Source organism: Aquarana catesbeiana, linkage group LG02, assembly GCF_042186555.1.
Source record: "Aquarana catesbeiana isolate 2022-GZ linkage group LG02, ASM4218655v1, whole genome shotgun sequence".
Lineage (NCBI taxonomy): Eukaryota > Metazoa > Chordata > Amphibia > Anura > Ranidae > Aquarana > Aquarana catesbeiana.
In genome coordinates, this window is record NC_133325.1 from 95,981,984 (window position 1) to 95,998,495 (window position 16,512).

The 16,512-nt window shown below is 44.3% G+C and overlaps 1 protein-coding gene across 2 annotated transcripts in view; it reads left to right on the plus strand.

Annotated features, from left to right (window-relative positions):
- The window catches only part of WDFY2 (WD repeat and FYVE domain containing 2), a 161,889-nt gene that overhangs the window by 134,291 nt on the left and 11,086 nt on the right, over positions 1 to 16,512 (plus strand). For both annotated transcript variants that reach the window (XM_073613242.1, XM_073613243.1), the window contains exons 10-11: positions 7,069 to 7,199; positions 12,929 to 13,037. In XM_073613242.1, the coding sequence (XP_073469343.1) occupies positions 7,069 to 7,199; positions 12,929 to 13,037 (240 nt within the window). The remainder of the gene's footprint in view (positions 1 to 7,068; positions 7,200 to 12,928; positions 13,038 to 16,512) is intronic.

The following is a 16,512-nucleotide window of genomic DNA, read 5'->3' on the forward strand; positions in this document are numbered from 1 at the left end:
TGGTATGGACCTTGAGGAGAACCCCCTACGCCGAAAAAACGGCGTGGGGGGTCCCCCCCAATCCATACCAGACCCTTATCCGAGCACGCAGCCCGGCCGGACAGGAATGGGGGTGGGGACGAGCGAGCGCCCCCCCCCCTCCTGAACCGTACCAGGCCGCATGCCCTCAACATGGGGGGTTTGGTGCCTTGGGGGAGGGGGGCGCGCTGCGGCCCCCCCCCCACCCCAAAGCACCTTGTCCCCATGTTGATGAGGACAAGGGCCTCTTCCCGACAACCCTGGCCGTTGGTTGTCGGGGTCTGCGGGCGGGGGGCTTATCGGAATCTGGGAGCCTCCTTTAATAAGGGGGCCCCCAGATCCCGGCCCCCCACCCTATGTGAATAGGTATGGGGTACATGGTACCCCTACCCATTCACCTAGGGAAAAAAGCGTCAATAAAAAACACAGTACACAGGTATTTAAAATAATTTATTAGGCAGCTCCGGGATCTTCTTCCGACTCCGGGGGTCTCTCCGGCGTCTTCTCCCGGTGTCCGCATCTTCTGCCGGCTCCACCGCTATCTTCTGGCGCTCTTTTGCCAGCGGTGGTCCGGACCTCTGGATCATCTTCTTCCCTCTTCTCTTCCAGAGATGTTGACACGACGCTCTCCCCAGCCAGAATGGTTTCTGTGCGCTCTGCAAGGGACTTATATAGGCGGTGACCCCGCCCCCTTATGCCGTCACAGTCCCTGGGCATGCTGGGTCTGTGACGTTTTAGGAGGCGTGGTCACCGGGTGATGACCACGCCCCCTTATGATGGCACAGCCCCAGCATGCCCTGGGACAGTGACCTCATAAGGGGGCGGGGTCACCGCCTATATAAGTCCGTTGCGGAGCGTTCAGAGACCATTCCAGCTGGAGAGAGCGTCGTGTCAACATCTCTGGAAGAAAAGAAGAAGGCAGAAGTCCGGACCACCGCTAGCAATTGAGCTGCAGAAGATAGCGGAGGAGCCGGCAGAAGATGCGGACACCGGGAGGAGACGGCGGAGAGACCCCCGAAGTCGGAAGAGGACCCCCGAAGTCGGAAGAAGATCCCGGAGCTGCCTAATAAATTATTTTAAAAAACCTGTGTACTGTTTGTTTTATTGACGCTTTTTTTCCCCTAGGTGAATGGGTAGGGGTACCATGTACCCCATACTCATTCACATAGGGTGGGGGGCCGGGATCTGGGGGCCCCCTTATTAAAGGGGGCTCCCAGATTCCGATAAGCCCCCCGCCCGCAGACCCCGACAACCAACGGCCAGGGTTGTCGGGAAGAGGCCCTTGTCCTCATCAACATGGGGACAAGGTGCTTTGGGGTGGGGGGGCCGCAGCGCGCCCCCCTGCCCCAAGGCACCAACCCCCCCATGTTGAGGGCATGCGGCCTGGTACGGTTCAGGAGGGGGGGGGGGCGCTCGCTCGTCCCCACCCCCATTCCTGTCCGGCCGGGCTGCGTGCTCGGATAAGGGTCTGGTATGGATTGGGGGGACCCCCCCACGCCGTCCTTTCGGCGTAGGGGGGTTCCCCTCAAGATCCATACCGGACCCAAGGGCCTGGTATGCCCCTGGGGGGGGAACCCATGCCGGATTTTTATTTAAAAATTGGCGCGGAGTTCCCCCTTAAGATTCATACCAAACACAGTGGCGGGGATCCAAGTCGGATCCCCGTTCATTGAAAGTCGGATCCACAAGTCGTGTTGAAGTCGGGTTGAAGTCGTGTTGCAAAGTCGCGTTGAAGTCTTGTTGCCCCTGTGTGAATCGAGCCGTATTGCTATGATGATCAGTTATATACAAAGCATTTACTTTGTGGTTAAATGTAAGCATACCGTTGAAAGTTGAAGTTTAGATATGGCTATTTTTACACAGTTACATTGGACTAGCTAGGAGGAAGGCAAGTGTGTAAGAGCCACATCTGTGGAAGCTGGAAATCGCTGTAATAGGCACCGCTACTCCAGTGATTGACACTAGCTTCTGGGTCCTGTGCCAAAGCGGCTGTCGTCCTGCTTACTAAACATTGAAGTTTAAAAGAGCGACCAACCTAACACCACATGCTACCTAGATAGTAATAATCTTCCTTCCCTCGCCACTGCTCTAAAAATATGAGGCTATTGCCGTAGCCAGAAACAGCATATAGAAAAAAGTGTTCTAGGGGGAGTCACAAGAGAGGGCGCCCCCCAGAAAAAGACAGCTACTATGGCTATAGTGGGCAATTAATGGAAGAAAATAAAAAAATCAATGCAAAGTTTATTAGGTATAAAGTACACTACATTAAGAGAAGGCTCTCAAAGATGAAAAACGCTAATTAAAGTTGGTTTTGTAGGACATCAGACGGATGGCACACCAGATGCAGGAGGGCATATGATGCACCAAACAAACAGAAACACAGATAACATCAAACAATACATACACGTATACACTCAAACCGGTCTGGGCGCCTATAAAACCACAGATGTATGGAAACCCTTAGGGGCAAATAGCTGGTGGGGAAATAAAAACATATATAAATACACTGGGAAACCATGCATGTGTGGCCCCCCTGGGAAATGGGAGAACTGTCAAAAGTGATGCTGTAACAGATATAATGTAAAATCTCCAAATGTTGGTGACCGTAGATTCCTTCTATATTAGCTGAAATAGATGCAGCCTAGATGATTACATACGTATGCTGAAAAATACTCCAGATAAATGTCCATTCCTGGGAATAGTGATGCAGCTGAGATATAGAGCAAAAGTCTCAAAGTTTGATTTCAAAATGTAAGATAATAGACATATGACAGCTGCCAAGTAAACATGGGCTTATTCCAAGTAGAATAGATAGTACAAATACTAATATCTTTTAGACATCATTGGGCATAGCTACCATGAGTCCTGTACCCATCTCATCGGATTATACCGAGATTATGATCAGACTATAGATCACACAACTCATGAATGGCGATGGCGAAGCATCTAAGTGTATAAAGTTATTAACACGTTACCACCTTCATTCACTATGCTGCAATTACCGTCCGACGGTTCCTTGTGCTTGTAAGTAGTGAAGCAATTCCGTCAAGTCATCGTCTGCTACAGGGGAAGCAAACACTGGACACTGTCACGTGTCCCGTGCAGTGTGTTGACAAATCTTCAGCCGCTCTGCAGCGATATTGTGGACTGGCAGCAGCTCTGTGTGTCATGTATCCCGTACGATGTGTTGACGGGTCTCCGGCCGCACTAGAGTGGTATTTGTGGACTGGCAGCAGCTCCATATGTTGCTCCGTGTAAAAAAGAGAGAGAGGAGCGCCACTAAGTAAAATCATTTATTCACCAATATAAAAACAAAGTATCAACTTACATTTAGGAGCGGTATATAGAACAGACAGATGTGATTCCTGATAGAAGAGGGGGAAGGGAACAGTCAGTGATTCCCCGGGGATACCTCCAAACACGACGCAGTCTGGCGGGGAGGCCAGGACGGTACACAGCCTGTCTCTGCGGGAGGACGGAGCGGCAGCCCAGGAAGCCGCTGGCAATGTTGTCAAAGAGGAGAAAAAACACAACGCGTTTCTGAGCATGCGCAGGGTCTGTACGGCACATGCGCGCTCCTTTATCAAGTGTTATATGTTGCTCCGTGTATGGGGGCTATAGATGCAGGTTAAAGTTCACTGTTCCCCATAGGGATCGGGGCATCACTGGAACGGCGTCTCCTGGGCCGTGATTACGTTGATGCGTTTCGCAACGTCATGACACGTAGCTTCAACTGGACGTGGGAGGGGCAGACCTACACCTCTCCCTCTTATTGCATCGAGATGAATCCGCCCCTCCTTACCTTAATTATCTCACAAATAAACTGGCAGGGACGAGCTAAACAAAAAGCTCGGATAAACAAATCCCATGTGTCTGTTATTCAATCCATGCTTTCATATCTGGGGGACATTTCAAAACGGGTAAACAGCCTTCATCTTTACCATCTCACACAATAAAGTAGATATAACATGAAATAAAATAAATTAAATTAAATAAGAGGAAATATGGAACATTTAATGACAAAGGAAGCAGGGGAGGAAAAATATTGTAACAGCACTGCTCCTCGTCCAAACGGAGAATGCTTTGGATTCATTGAGAACATGCAAAGTGTTTACTGAATGGCTCCTATGGCAAGCAATCAACTTGCTGTGTTCACAATGCAGCAAGGCAGTCGCTCTGCATGGGACACAGAAGCTAGTGGAGGTCACTGCAGTAGCTGTGCCTTCTACAGTAGAATTGTCAGCATTCACATGGCACAGGGATCCCACAGGTATGGCATATACATACTTAGTTATACTGGTCCAGGTTGGACGAGTGTAACTATGTAAAAATTCCCATACCTTCACTTCAGCTTTTTATAAGAGAAAAAAAAAAGTAATTTTAGAGCAATACATTCAAGTGATTGTAAAGGCTTGTTTTTTGTTAGTTTTTTTAAATAACAAACATGTTATACTTCCCTCCTCTGTGCAGTTGGTTTTGCACAGAGCAGCCTGGATCCTCCTCTTCTCGGGTCCCTCTTTGCTCCTCCTTACCCCTCCCTCCTTTGAGTGCCTCTCAGCCAGCAGCTTGCTACAGGGGGCACCCAAGCCGAGTCAGAGCTCCGTGTATCCATTTAGACACGGAGCCCCCCCAGCCTAACCCTGCCCCCTCTCTCCCCTGATTGGCTGTCTGACAGCGGTGGGAGCCAATGGCGCTGCTGCTTTGTCTCAGCCAATCAGGAGGAGTGTCCTGGATGGCTGAGGGGATCATGGACATCGCTGGAGAGAGGAGGAGCTCAGGTAGGTAATTAGGGGGGTGCTGAGGAGGCTGCTACACGCAGAAGGTTTTTTATCTTAATGCATAGAATGCATTAAGATAAAAAACCTTCTGCCTTTACAGCTCCTTTCAGTAATATAGGTAGTGGAAATGGTAAGATAGAGAGTTCTTCAGAAGAGTTCATAATTCGGCTCAGCTAGTTAAAGAAGAGTGAAAAGTTTAGAGCATATATTCATAGGAAACAAACAAGGACAATGTTTGTCACAATACGTTTGTTGCAAAAAGCTCCATACAGAGATAACAGTTATACAGTACATTACAATTTTCTTTTTTTTTTTTTTTTTTTTAAATACATTTATTGAGTTTTAAAAAAACAATACAGAATTAAAAAAGAAAAAAAAAAACAATCTACCAAAATAAAGCGGGAATACAGAGAAAAAACCTTGAGCTGTTTCTCAGTGCTTTACAAATAATACCAGAGTAGTAAGGCAAACGATACACCAAGTAGCACAGCTTGTATCAAACAGTAGGTCCTAATACAAAGCATGGAAATAGCATTACAATCCTGAAGGACAAAGTGAGAGGTACAGGCGATATGGGTGCTAAAGGCAGCCACATAGGGAGGTCAGGGCCACACTACTAACTAGATGATATTATTATTCAGGATTTATATAGCACCAACAGTTTGCACAGCACTTTACAACGTTATCACAAACAGTTCAGTTAGAATACAATTCATTACCGGAAGAATCGGAGGGCCCTGTTCCTTAGAGCTTACAATCTAAAATATATTAGTAATATAGGTTAGGACAGGAAGTCATGAGAACTCTTTCTAGCACAGACAATATAAACACATATTTAGTAGAGTGAGGAAGGCTTATGACTTAGTGTTACCAAATCCAGTAATATGAAAATAGTTCATCTGCCCCCCACAGTGCCCACAGCTTATAAATCTTCTTTTTACATTAAAATACTGCCACTATATACATTGGCTGATCTGTATACCACGGTCAGTGATAAACTGCTGTTTCTCCAGTGCTGAGAGTTCAGGAAGGAGGAGATTTCCATTTCAGCCTGTATACACGCCCACATGTGTGATGTCAATATCATGTGATCTGGCTAGCTCTGAGAACAAGTAATTATTCTCTCCAGCATAAAAGACACAACTGAGCATGTGCAGGTCAGCTTCTCTGCCTGTGTTAGCTGGTCTTCCCCAAATAGATATTGCAGGGAAGGAGGATCTGTGCATACAGGATAAAACGGCCTTTTTACACAATGCAGAGGATTAACCCCTTAATTTCCACAGTGAGTATAACAAGCATGCTATGCTGAATATACAGACTGATTTTACCGTTGTGGGTTTAGTAACACTTTAAATGTTTTTATTGCCAGTTCGGTGACACCTGCAGCCCTGATCTCTTGTACAGGTGTCACAGGGAAAAAAAAGTGAGAAAAAATCTCCCCAGTGGGGTCACAGACCAAAATGAAAACCTAACACAAAATTTGCACTGTTTACCACTCTATCCAAAAATAATTTTGCATCTTGCCCATACAACCCACATGGCGCATTCTGTGTTTATCACTGAGTGGCAAGCAGAATTAAAGTGTAATTCCATCTACAACTCTTTGTATTAAGATAGAAGAATAGAGACAGGTTTAAATGTCAGGTTTTTATTTCTGTGTACCCATTAGAGTTCCCCTCACTTCATTTTCTGGAAACCCAACAGACAGTGTAGGGAAATCCCACCTTTGACAGTGCCACCAGACAGGCGACTCTCCTCCAGTTCCAGTGACAGCTTTAATGTTAGGTTTCCTTCACTTTCTACTGGACAAAGTCAGCGAATGTCCACATAGGAGGTCACAGATTGTAATAAAACCCTGACAGAGGTTCTAACACTTTGGATTCTGCAAAATTAGAAAATTCAATGGCTTAAGTTATTTATTTTTAAATTTCCTGTTGGAGAATGAAGCAGTTCACAGCCATGGTTGTGCCTTGCACAGGGTGTAGTAATAGGCATCCTCCAAGGGTTAATCATTACAGCACTTTAGCATAAGTCCTATGATCAAATCATTGCAGTTTACAAAGTGAGATGGAAAAGTGGGGGGTGTAATAGTCAAAGCTGTCCATAAGGTGGCACCAGATAGCCACTGTAAAATAGGAGTATATTCCTTTCTCCAGCTGAACTGCTGCAGTGCTAAGATTTTTATAATCCTGCTATGAAGACATGACAGAATCTCAGTTATGATGTGCTTTTTGTTTTTTTTTATTTTTTGTTTTTTTCTTTGTTACATCAGCACCATTGCAGGAAATGTGGGAAAGCAGTATGCGGTAAATGTAGCTCTAAGAGGTCCAGCATTCCTCTCATGGGATTTGAATTTGAGGTCCGCGTGTGTGACAGCTGCTACGACACTATCACAGATGAGCAGTAAGTAATGGTGTGAAAGCAAAGATACGAATGACTGAAGTACTGCAGAAACTAGTTTAGAGATAAGGAAAATGTGACTATACTTCCAAGTAAGCAGTTTAAAATGACAAATCTTTATTTTTACACATTTGATAAAAGATTATGCACATATAAAACTTATATGAATGGACACCAATGCTATTGCTTATTATATAGTGAGAGAATTGGAGTTGTGAAGTCCTCAGAGATCACTCATATATGTTGACACGTTTCACTCATGGTTAGCGTTTGGCTGAAGCCACTTATTATCAATCAACTGTGTTTACTCTTTTTTTGAGAATGTCAATCAGCAGTGTTCAAACTCTAAGAAGTGGAAAATTAGATGTTCTGTTGAAACCAAACCACGGTCAGGTAGACCAACTAGAATTTCAGCCACAACTGTCAGAAAAATTGTTCGGGATGCAAAGAAAAACCCACAAATAACTTCAGGCGAAATACAGGACTTTCTGAAAACATTTGGTGTGGCTGTTTCAAGATGCACAATAAGGAGGCACTTGAAGAAAGATGGGCTGCATGGTCGAGTCGCCAGAAGAAAGACATTACTACGTAAATGCCACAAAGTATCCCACTTACAATACGCCAAACAGCACAGAGACAAGCCTCAAACCTTCTGGCACAAAGTCATTTGGAGTGATGAGACCAAAATTGAGCTTTTTGGCCACACAACCATACATGCTTCATTTGGAGAGGAGTCAACAAGGCCTATGATGAAAGGTACACCATTCCTACTGTGAAACACGGAGGTGGATCGCGGATGTTTTGGGGATGTGTGAGCTACAAAGGCACAGGAAATTTGGTCAAAATTGATGGCAAGATGAATGCAGTATGTTATCAAAAAATACTGGAGGAACATTTGCATTCATCATCCAGGAAGCTGCGCATGGGACGTATTTGGACATTCTAACATGACAATGATCCAAAACACAAGGCCAAGTGGACCTGTCATTGGCTACAGCAGAATAAAGTGAAGGTTCTGGAGTGGCCATCTCAGTCTCCTGACCTCAATATCATTGAGCCACTCTGGGGAGATCTCAAACGTGCAGTTCATGCAAGACAGCCCAAGAATTTACAGGAACTGGAGGCTTTTTGCCAAGAGGAATGGGCAGCTTTACCATCTGAGAAGATAAAGAGCCTCATCCACAAATACCACAAAAGACTTCAAGCAATAATTGATGTTAAAGGGGGCAATACACGGTATTAAGAACTGGGGTATGTAAACTTTTGATCAGGGTCATTTGGGTAGTTTCTGTTGCAAGTGTGATGATTTAAAAAGAGTAAACACAGTTGATTGATAATAAATGGCTTCAGCCAAACACTAACCATGAGTGAAAGAAAAGTTTTTGTGTTATTCCTATTCTCTGAAAAATGGCCAAGAAATCATAAATTCTGCCAGGGTATGTAAACGTATGACCACAAATGTGTGTGTGCGCGTATGTGTATGTGTGTGTGTGTGTATGTGTATATATATATATATATATATATATATATATATATATATATATATATATATACATATATATACATATACATACATATACATACATATTTGCTATAAAAGGTCTACACACCCATGTTAAAAAAAAAAAAAAATGAGACAGAGATAAATCACTTCAGAACCTTTTGCATCTTTAATGTGACCTATAAACTGTACAACTCTTTAACAAACAAAGGTGCTTTATTGTCATGTAGGTAAATTAACAGCATATCCATTGGTACAGAACATTGTATGGAGAATACATGTGTGCACATACAGGACAAGAAAACAGTGAATACCACTACATGCAGTAAGGACACACAACCATGGAAACGGAAAACACAGGAGTTTTAAACCAAACAACTATCGAACAGTTCAGATTCACATAGTACTTGTTCTAAGAGGGGTAATCATCATTCAGATACTAGGTGGAGATCCAGGGGGCCCACACCAAACTGTACAGCTCAATTGAAAAACAAACTGAAATCTATTAGAGGGGGGGGTAAAACTAAAATAATGTGGTTGCATAAGTGTGCACATCCTCTTATGACTGGGGGTGTAGCTGTGTTCAGAATTAAGCAATCACATTCAAAATCATGTTAAATAGGAGTACACACCTTCCGTCATTTAACGTACCTCTGATTAACCCTAATTAAAGTTCAGCTGTTCTAGGAGGTCTTTCCTGACATTTTCTTAGCCGCATTCTACAGCAAAAGCCATGGTCCGCACCAAGCTTCCGAAACTTCAGAGGGATCTCATTGTTAAAAGGTATCAGTCAGGAGAAGGGTACAAAATAATTTCCAAGGCATTAGATATACAGAGGAACGCAGTGAAGACAGTGATCCGCAAGTGGAGAAGATATGGCACAACAGTGACATTACCAAGAACTTGACGTCCCTCCAAAATTGATGAAAAGACAAGAAGAAAACTGGTCAGGGAGGCTGCCAAGAGGCCTCAGCAACTTTTAAGGAGCTGCAGGAATATCTGGCAAACACTGGCTGTGTGGTACATGTAAAAACAATCTCCCATATTCTTCATATGTCTGAGCTATGGGGTAGAGTGGCAAGACGGAAGCCTTTGCTTAAGAAGAAAAACATCCAAGCCTGGCTAAATTTTGCAAAAACGCATCTGAAGTCTCCCAAAAGCATGTGGGGAAAATGTGTTATGGTCTGATGAAACCAAGGTTGAACTTTTTGGCCATAATTCCAAAAGATATGTTTGGCTCAAAAACAACACTGCACATCACCAAAAGAACACCATACCCGCCGTGAAGCATGGTGGTGGCAGCATCATGCTTTTGGGCTGTTTTTCTTCAGCTGTAACAGGGGCCTTAGTAAAGGTAGAGGGAATAATGAACAGTTCCAAATACAGGCAGTCCCCGAGTTACAAACACATTAGGCACTATAGGTTTGTGCGTAAGTCAAAGTTGTTCGTAAGTCGCAACACTGCAGTTGTAAGTGTAACTTCCGGTCGGAACACTGCATTCGTAAGTGTAACTGCCGCCTGTGCATGGATGTGGGATGTTCCGGGCGCTTGTTATGTTATCTGGGGCGTAGTACGGCAGTGTGGGATGTGTCCGGAGGTGCTCAAAAGGTATCCAGGACCCGTGTGGAGCACAAGTGGCCGGCATTTGATGCCGTTCGTAAGCAGGAGTCGTTCGTAACTCGGGGACTGCCTGTACCAGTCAATATTGACACAAAACCTTCAGGCTTCTGCTAGAAAGCTGAACATGAAGAGGAACTTCATCTTTCGACCCAAAGCATACATCCAAATCAACAAAGAAATGGCTTCACCAGAAGAAGATTAATGTTTTGGAATGGCCCAGCCAGAGCCCAGATCTGATTGAAAATCGGTGGAGTGATCTAAAGAGGGCTGTGCACAGGAGATGCCCTCGCAATCTGACAGATTTCTTTGGAGTGTTTTTGCAAAGAGTGGTGGCAAATATTGCCAAGTTAAGATGTGCCTTGCTGATAGACTCGTATCCAAAAAGACTGAGTGCTGTAATAAAATCAAAAGTTGCTTCAACAAAGTATTAGTTTAGGGGTGTGCACACTTATGCAACCATATCATTTTAGTTTTTTATTTTTACTTTCCTCCACCTAAAAGATTTCAGTTTGTTGTTCAACTGAGGTGTACAGTTTATAGGTCACATTAAGGTGGAAAAAGTTCTGAAAGGATTTATCTTTGTCTAATTTTTTTACACCACAGATACCTGACATTTTAACAGGGGTGTGTAAACTTTTTATATTCACTGTGTGTGTGTGTGTATATGTGTGTGTGTATATATATATATATATATATATATATATATATATCTATATATATATATATATATATATATATCTCTATATCTCGCACAAATAAATGTAGGGAAATTCCAATACCACAATGTATGTACCTTGAGCCTGGGCAGGCCTGATAAATTAAGATGCAACTGATATAACAGAAACCAAATGAGAGACAAATTCAAATGAGCCTCGCCAGCCCATGGGGAGACCAACTCATGGAGGTATACTGGACTACAACAAAAAACATGGAAGGAATTTTTTTTAACCTTAATACCCAAACGTAAATTACAAGCCATAGCATTCACTGAACCCCTGTGCATGCACTGTACTTGTCAGTAAGGCCCCTTTCACACTGGGGCAGTTTGCAGGCGTTATTGCGCTAAAAATAGCACCTGCAAACCGACCCAAAACAGCCTCCGCTGTTTGTTCAGTGTGAAAGCCCGAGGGCTTTCACACTGAAGCGGTGCGCTGGCAGGAGAAGAAAAAATCTCCTGCAAGCCGCATCTTTGGAGCGGTGAAGGAGTGGTGTATTCACCACTCCTTCACCGCTCCTTCCCATTGAAATCAACGGGACAGCGCGGCTATACCGCGGTAATACCGCGGCTATAGCCGCGCTATACGAGGGGTTTTAACCCTTTTTCGGCCGCCAGCGGGGGGTTAAAACCGCACCACTAGCGGCCGAATACCGCGGTAAAACAGCGCTAAAAATAGCGCTGTTTTACCGCCGACGCCCCCTACCGCCCCAGTGTGAAAGGGGCCTAAATGAATGTTCACCTCCAGGAATCTAGGTGGACCAAGATTACAGATACACCAGTTTCATGTATAAGCCTTTAAACAAGTACTCAAATGGGGTCTGCAAAGCAGTCAGAGAATGCCTTGAGTCCGGTCAGAAATGTACCAACTGATCACTACAACAAAAGATGAGGAAAAGTTTACAAAAAAATGACCGTGAATAAATATCAGCATAAAGTTAAATTGCACTTGCTTCCATAAGGTCAGAAGCCTCACCTGGTCCACAAACTCTTACATGGTCCTGCAAAATGGCATCCAAACAGGGTATAATGAATAACCCTGAATATCTATACCTCCTACACTAAGTGGTTACTCCCAAAAGACCACCCACACCCCCCGAGCAGCAGCCAACCAAATGTTGCAAGCTCCATCCTATCACTGGGTTCTGTGAATATGAAGTCCAAACAGGACATCACCTGGCCCAGGAATCCGCGCACCACCGGATGTCACCACCAAGGACACGGCCGTCCTTCAGTGACTTCACATTCGGCCACCATAGCAGAGAGCTCATAGCTGAAACACAGATATAATTTTCCATTAACAGTTCGGAAACATCTGATTGGCTGTTGTGAGAAATTACCTTTCATTTTCCCAACTGCTAAAGGTTTTCATTAAAGCGGAGGTCCGCCCACCGCTGCAAAAATTAAAAGCCAGCAGCTGCTGACTTTTAATAATAGGACACTTACCTGTCCTGGAGTCCAGCGATGTCGTGACCGCAGCTGATGTTTTCATCAGCTGTCGGGTGCATTCCGCCTCCATTACGAGTAAGGGAACCCAGCAGTGTAGCCTTACGGCTTCACGCCGGGACCCCTACTGTGCATGCGCAAGGCTTCGCTCCTCTCTCCTACTGGCCCGGGGAAGGAGGAGTGAGAAGGAGGCAGCCCCAGCGATGACGCAAAAACCCGTGGCTAAGGCTCCTGGAAGTGTGGACAGAATACCTGTGAAAGACAGGTATCCTGTCCCCCCTCCCCCCTGAAAGGTGCCAAATGTGACACCGGAGCAGGGAAGGAGTACAACGAGCGGAAGTTCCACTTTTGGGTGGAACTCCACTTTAATTACCCTGGTTTCACATGATCAGAATGTGAACTATTCTTCCATTAAAGATTAGCATTCATGTCCTTTCTTCTTCTTTCCAGACGAGCTCCAACTGCATCTTTCCATGATAGTAAACACCACATTATCCATGTAAACTTTGATCCAACAAGAGTCTGGTTATTGACTTCAGGAACAGACAAGGTCCTTAAGGTTAGTAGTATGCTCCTTTTTAATGTAATTATTTTACATATTTCACAGTGCTGTACAGCAGGGGTAGGCAACCTTAAAGTGGTGGAGATCTACCTGAACAACAGGGAAGAAGTCAAAGATCACCGGGCACAGTGTCGCCTCCTCACACCTGATTTAAACCTCTAATTGCATGACTACCGTGTCGCAAACGTGTGCATTGCACGGCAATCATGGGTTTAATGATAAAATAACTATGTGGTGCCGCGCTAATCCTGAGTGAATGTCTGAATAGCTCAGATTATTAAAATACAGATGTGCAGAGTAGAGATATGGTGTAAATTAAAAGGTGATAATCTCAGCTGTGAAAACACTCTCAGTAAATAAGGTAGCAGCTCTAATGATAATAGACATCTGTGCTAATAATAGTAAGTACCTATATCTCATCAGTGTGCATACATAAATAATAATAAAAAATGTCACAAAAATAAACAATCAGTGAATCAGTTACATCGTATTCATAAATAAATTCATAATAATAATAGACAGTGGCAATTAATAATAATAAAGTGCATAGTGCAATAGACGATGACTCATTATACAACTCAACCATGCAACACATAAAGTGACATATGTGCAATGATGTACTCAAAAGCAATAAAAATAGTGTCCCAAAGAAAGGCAGGTGTTATAGCGTAAAAGCTATTGACTCTAACGTGATTAAATTGTCCAAACATGCACAAAATAATAATGTGGATAATAATATAGTGAAGAATATCCATAAACAAGTCCTTCTTAATGAAACGTGATAGCAGCGTCCTGGCATGCAGCAATAACAGTGTAGTGCTCAAGGTAGATCACAGGGTGCACATCTTCGTGTCTAGACACCTATATGTAAAATGGCCCCTTACCTTAAGGTAATAGGGCAAGCGCATTGACCAAAACTTATTTGGGGGGGGGGTCCTCCTAGAAGTGTAAAGCATTATCCTCGTAGTCCTAGTCCCATGGGGTAGGTCCCTCGGTGGTAATGAGGATAAAAAAAAGGGGGAGTCCCAATAGTGTAGTATCGTTTAAGCAAGCAATTTTTATTAAGTAAAACAGAGTACTCACATAACAAAATTAAAACCGATCCTATCTCCAATGAGCGGCGAGCTCGTAGACCTCTTGCAGCATGTACAGCCTGTCCCGTCCCTACGCGTGACGTCACACCACACGTGATGTCACACCACACGTGACTTCATCAGTTATTTTATCATTTACCCACAGGGTTGGTCTGTACCTGTTTCGGTGCGGGCAGCTTTTCCAATTGGGCCCATTGTCTATACCTGATAGCGCGGGAATAAATATATATATATCAATCATGGGTTTAAATCGGGTGGTGGGAATGCAACATACCGCCTCCTCACCACCTATCAACACAAACTCGGATTGCTTTTCAGAGGAGCAGCACTTGAATGATCTCTTGATTGCATTCAGCAGTGGCAGCTTAGGGCTCGTGCACACGTAAAGTTGGGGGTGGTAAAACAGCAGGATATAATAGAAGTCTATAGCTAAGTGCAGCAAATCCGCAAGAAAGCTGCAGGTACACTACACTGCACCCACGGTGTGGGTAAACCACATCAGTGTGAAAGCAGCCCTATACTAGTATGCTCAGTGTTTTGCTTTAAACTGACCTGAAGATCTCTTCTTTACTGCTGCTGGCACCACTCTGGAGTCCGCTACCTGGCATAAGATGTCAATTGCAGTTGCAATCACTCATCGTGGGACAGGAGCCGGAACTACAGAGGAGGCATCGGCTTATACGGCTCTTGCTTCCTTCTACAGCTCTAACTTCACAAGTAGTCCCTCTGCATTGCACTCTGTTTGATGCTTTGCAATGGCGGGTCAGCAAGCCCAGATTGAGATCTACCAGTCACCTGTCTAGGATCTACTTGTAGATCACAATTTACAGGTTGCTGTCCCCCACTGTGCAGAATACTTTTCATCCATTGCAGTCCTTGCCCATGAAGCAGCCTACAGTCTGCTCAGCCACACTCTGCAGCTGGTGTAAGCTTGCTGCACATTGCAAAGGTTTTTACCAAACATTATTGTAGATCCTAGGGTTGCACCGATACCGGTATTCGTTCCGATACCATGCATTTGCACTCTGATCCTTGAAACTGATACCTTCAGGCTTGGTTCTTTCAGCTGTCAGTGGGATTCCCCCACTGACAGCTGAAATTTAAACAAAAGAATGCCAGCAGTTTTCGGTTGTTAAAGAGCGGGTCCCCTGCATCCTTAACAACTGATGACATTTCATCTGTCAGCTGGATTCCCCTTCCCCTCTCCGCCTCCTTCTCTCCTCCTGCCAGCTGTCACTTCTACCCATTGCCTCCTCCTTTCCCTCCTGCCAGCTGTCACCTTTGCTGGATGCCTTCCTTGCTGCCTCCTCCCCTCCCGCCAGCCAAACACTGTCATTTTAGGGTGTTTGTACGAACTATCCTGGCATTTGATGTGTTTTACAGTAAGTAAAGTAAGTAAGGGGAACATTTTTTTAAAAATATTTGGTATTTTGTCTTTTAACCCTTTAGCCCCGGAAGGATTTACCCCCTTAATGACCAGGCCATTTTTTGCGATACGGCACTGCGTTACTTTAACTGACAATTGCGCGGTCATGCGATGCTGTACCCCCAAAAAATTGACGTCCTTTTTTCCCCACAAATAAAGCTGGTGGTATTTGATCACCTCTGTGGTTTTTATTTTATGTACTATAAACAAAAAAAGAGCAACAACTTTGGAAAAAAAAAAACAATATTTTGACTTTCTGCTACAATACATACGGTATCCAAAAAATAAATGTAAAACAAATGTTTTCATCAATTTAGGTAAATATGTATTCTACATATTTTTGGTTAAAATAAATCCCAATAAGCATATATTGATTGGTTTGCGCAAAAGTTATAGCGTCTACAAAATAGGGGATACATTTATGAACTTTTTCATTTGTTTTTGTTTTTTTTTACTAGCAATGGTGGCGATCAGTGATTTTTAGCGGGACTGCGACATTGCGGAGGACAAATCTGACCCCAAGTGATAGTTTTTGGGGACCAGTGACACTAATACAGTGATCAGTGCTAAACAAAATGCACCGATTACTGTATAAATGACACTGGCAGGGAAGGGGTTAAGTGTGTTCCCTGTTGGTGCTTTCTTACTGTGTGGGGGAAGTGCTGACAGGAACAAGACAGAGATCGCTGTTACTAATCACTAGGAACAGCAGATCTCCATGTTGTCCCCTGTCAGAACGGGGATTTGCCTTGTTTACATAGGCAGATCCCTGTCCCGCGCCTCTGTGAAGCGATCGCAGGTGGCCGGCGGACATCGGGTCAGCCGGGCACGCGCATTGGCTCCTCCGTGCAGCAGGCGTGCGTGCGCCCACACTATCTATTGCATGAAATGACGTACAGGTACGTTGTTTTGCTCAATAGAGCTGCCCTGCCACAGTATATATGCGGTGGGC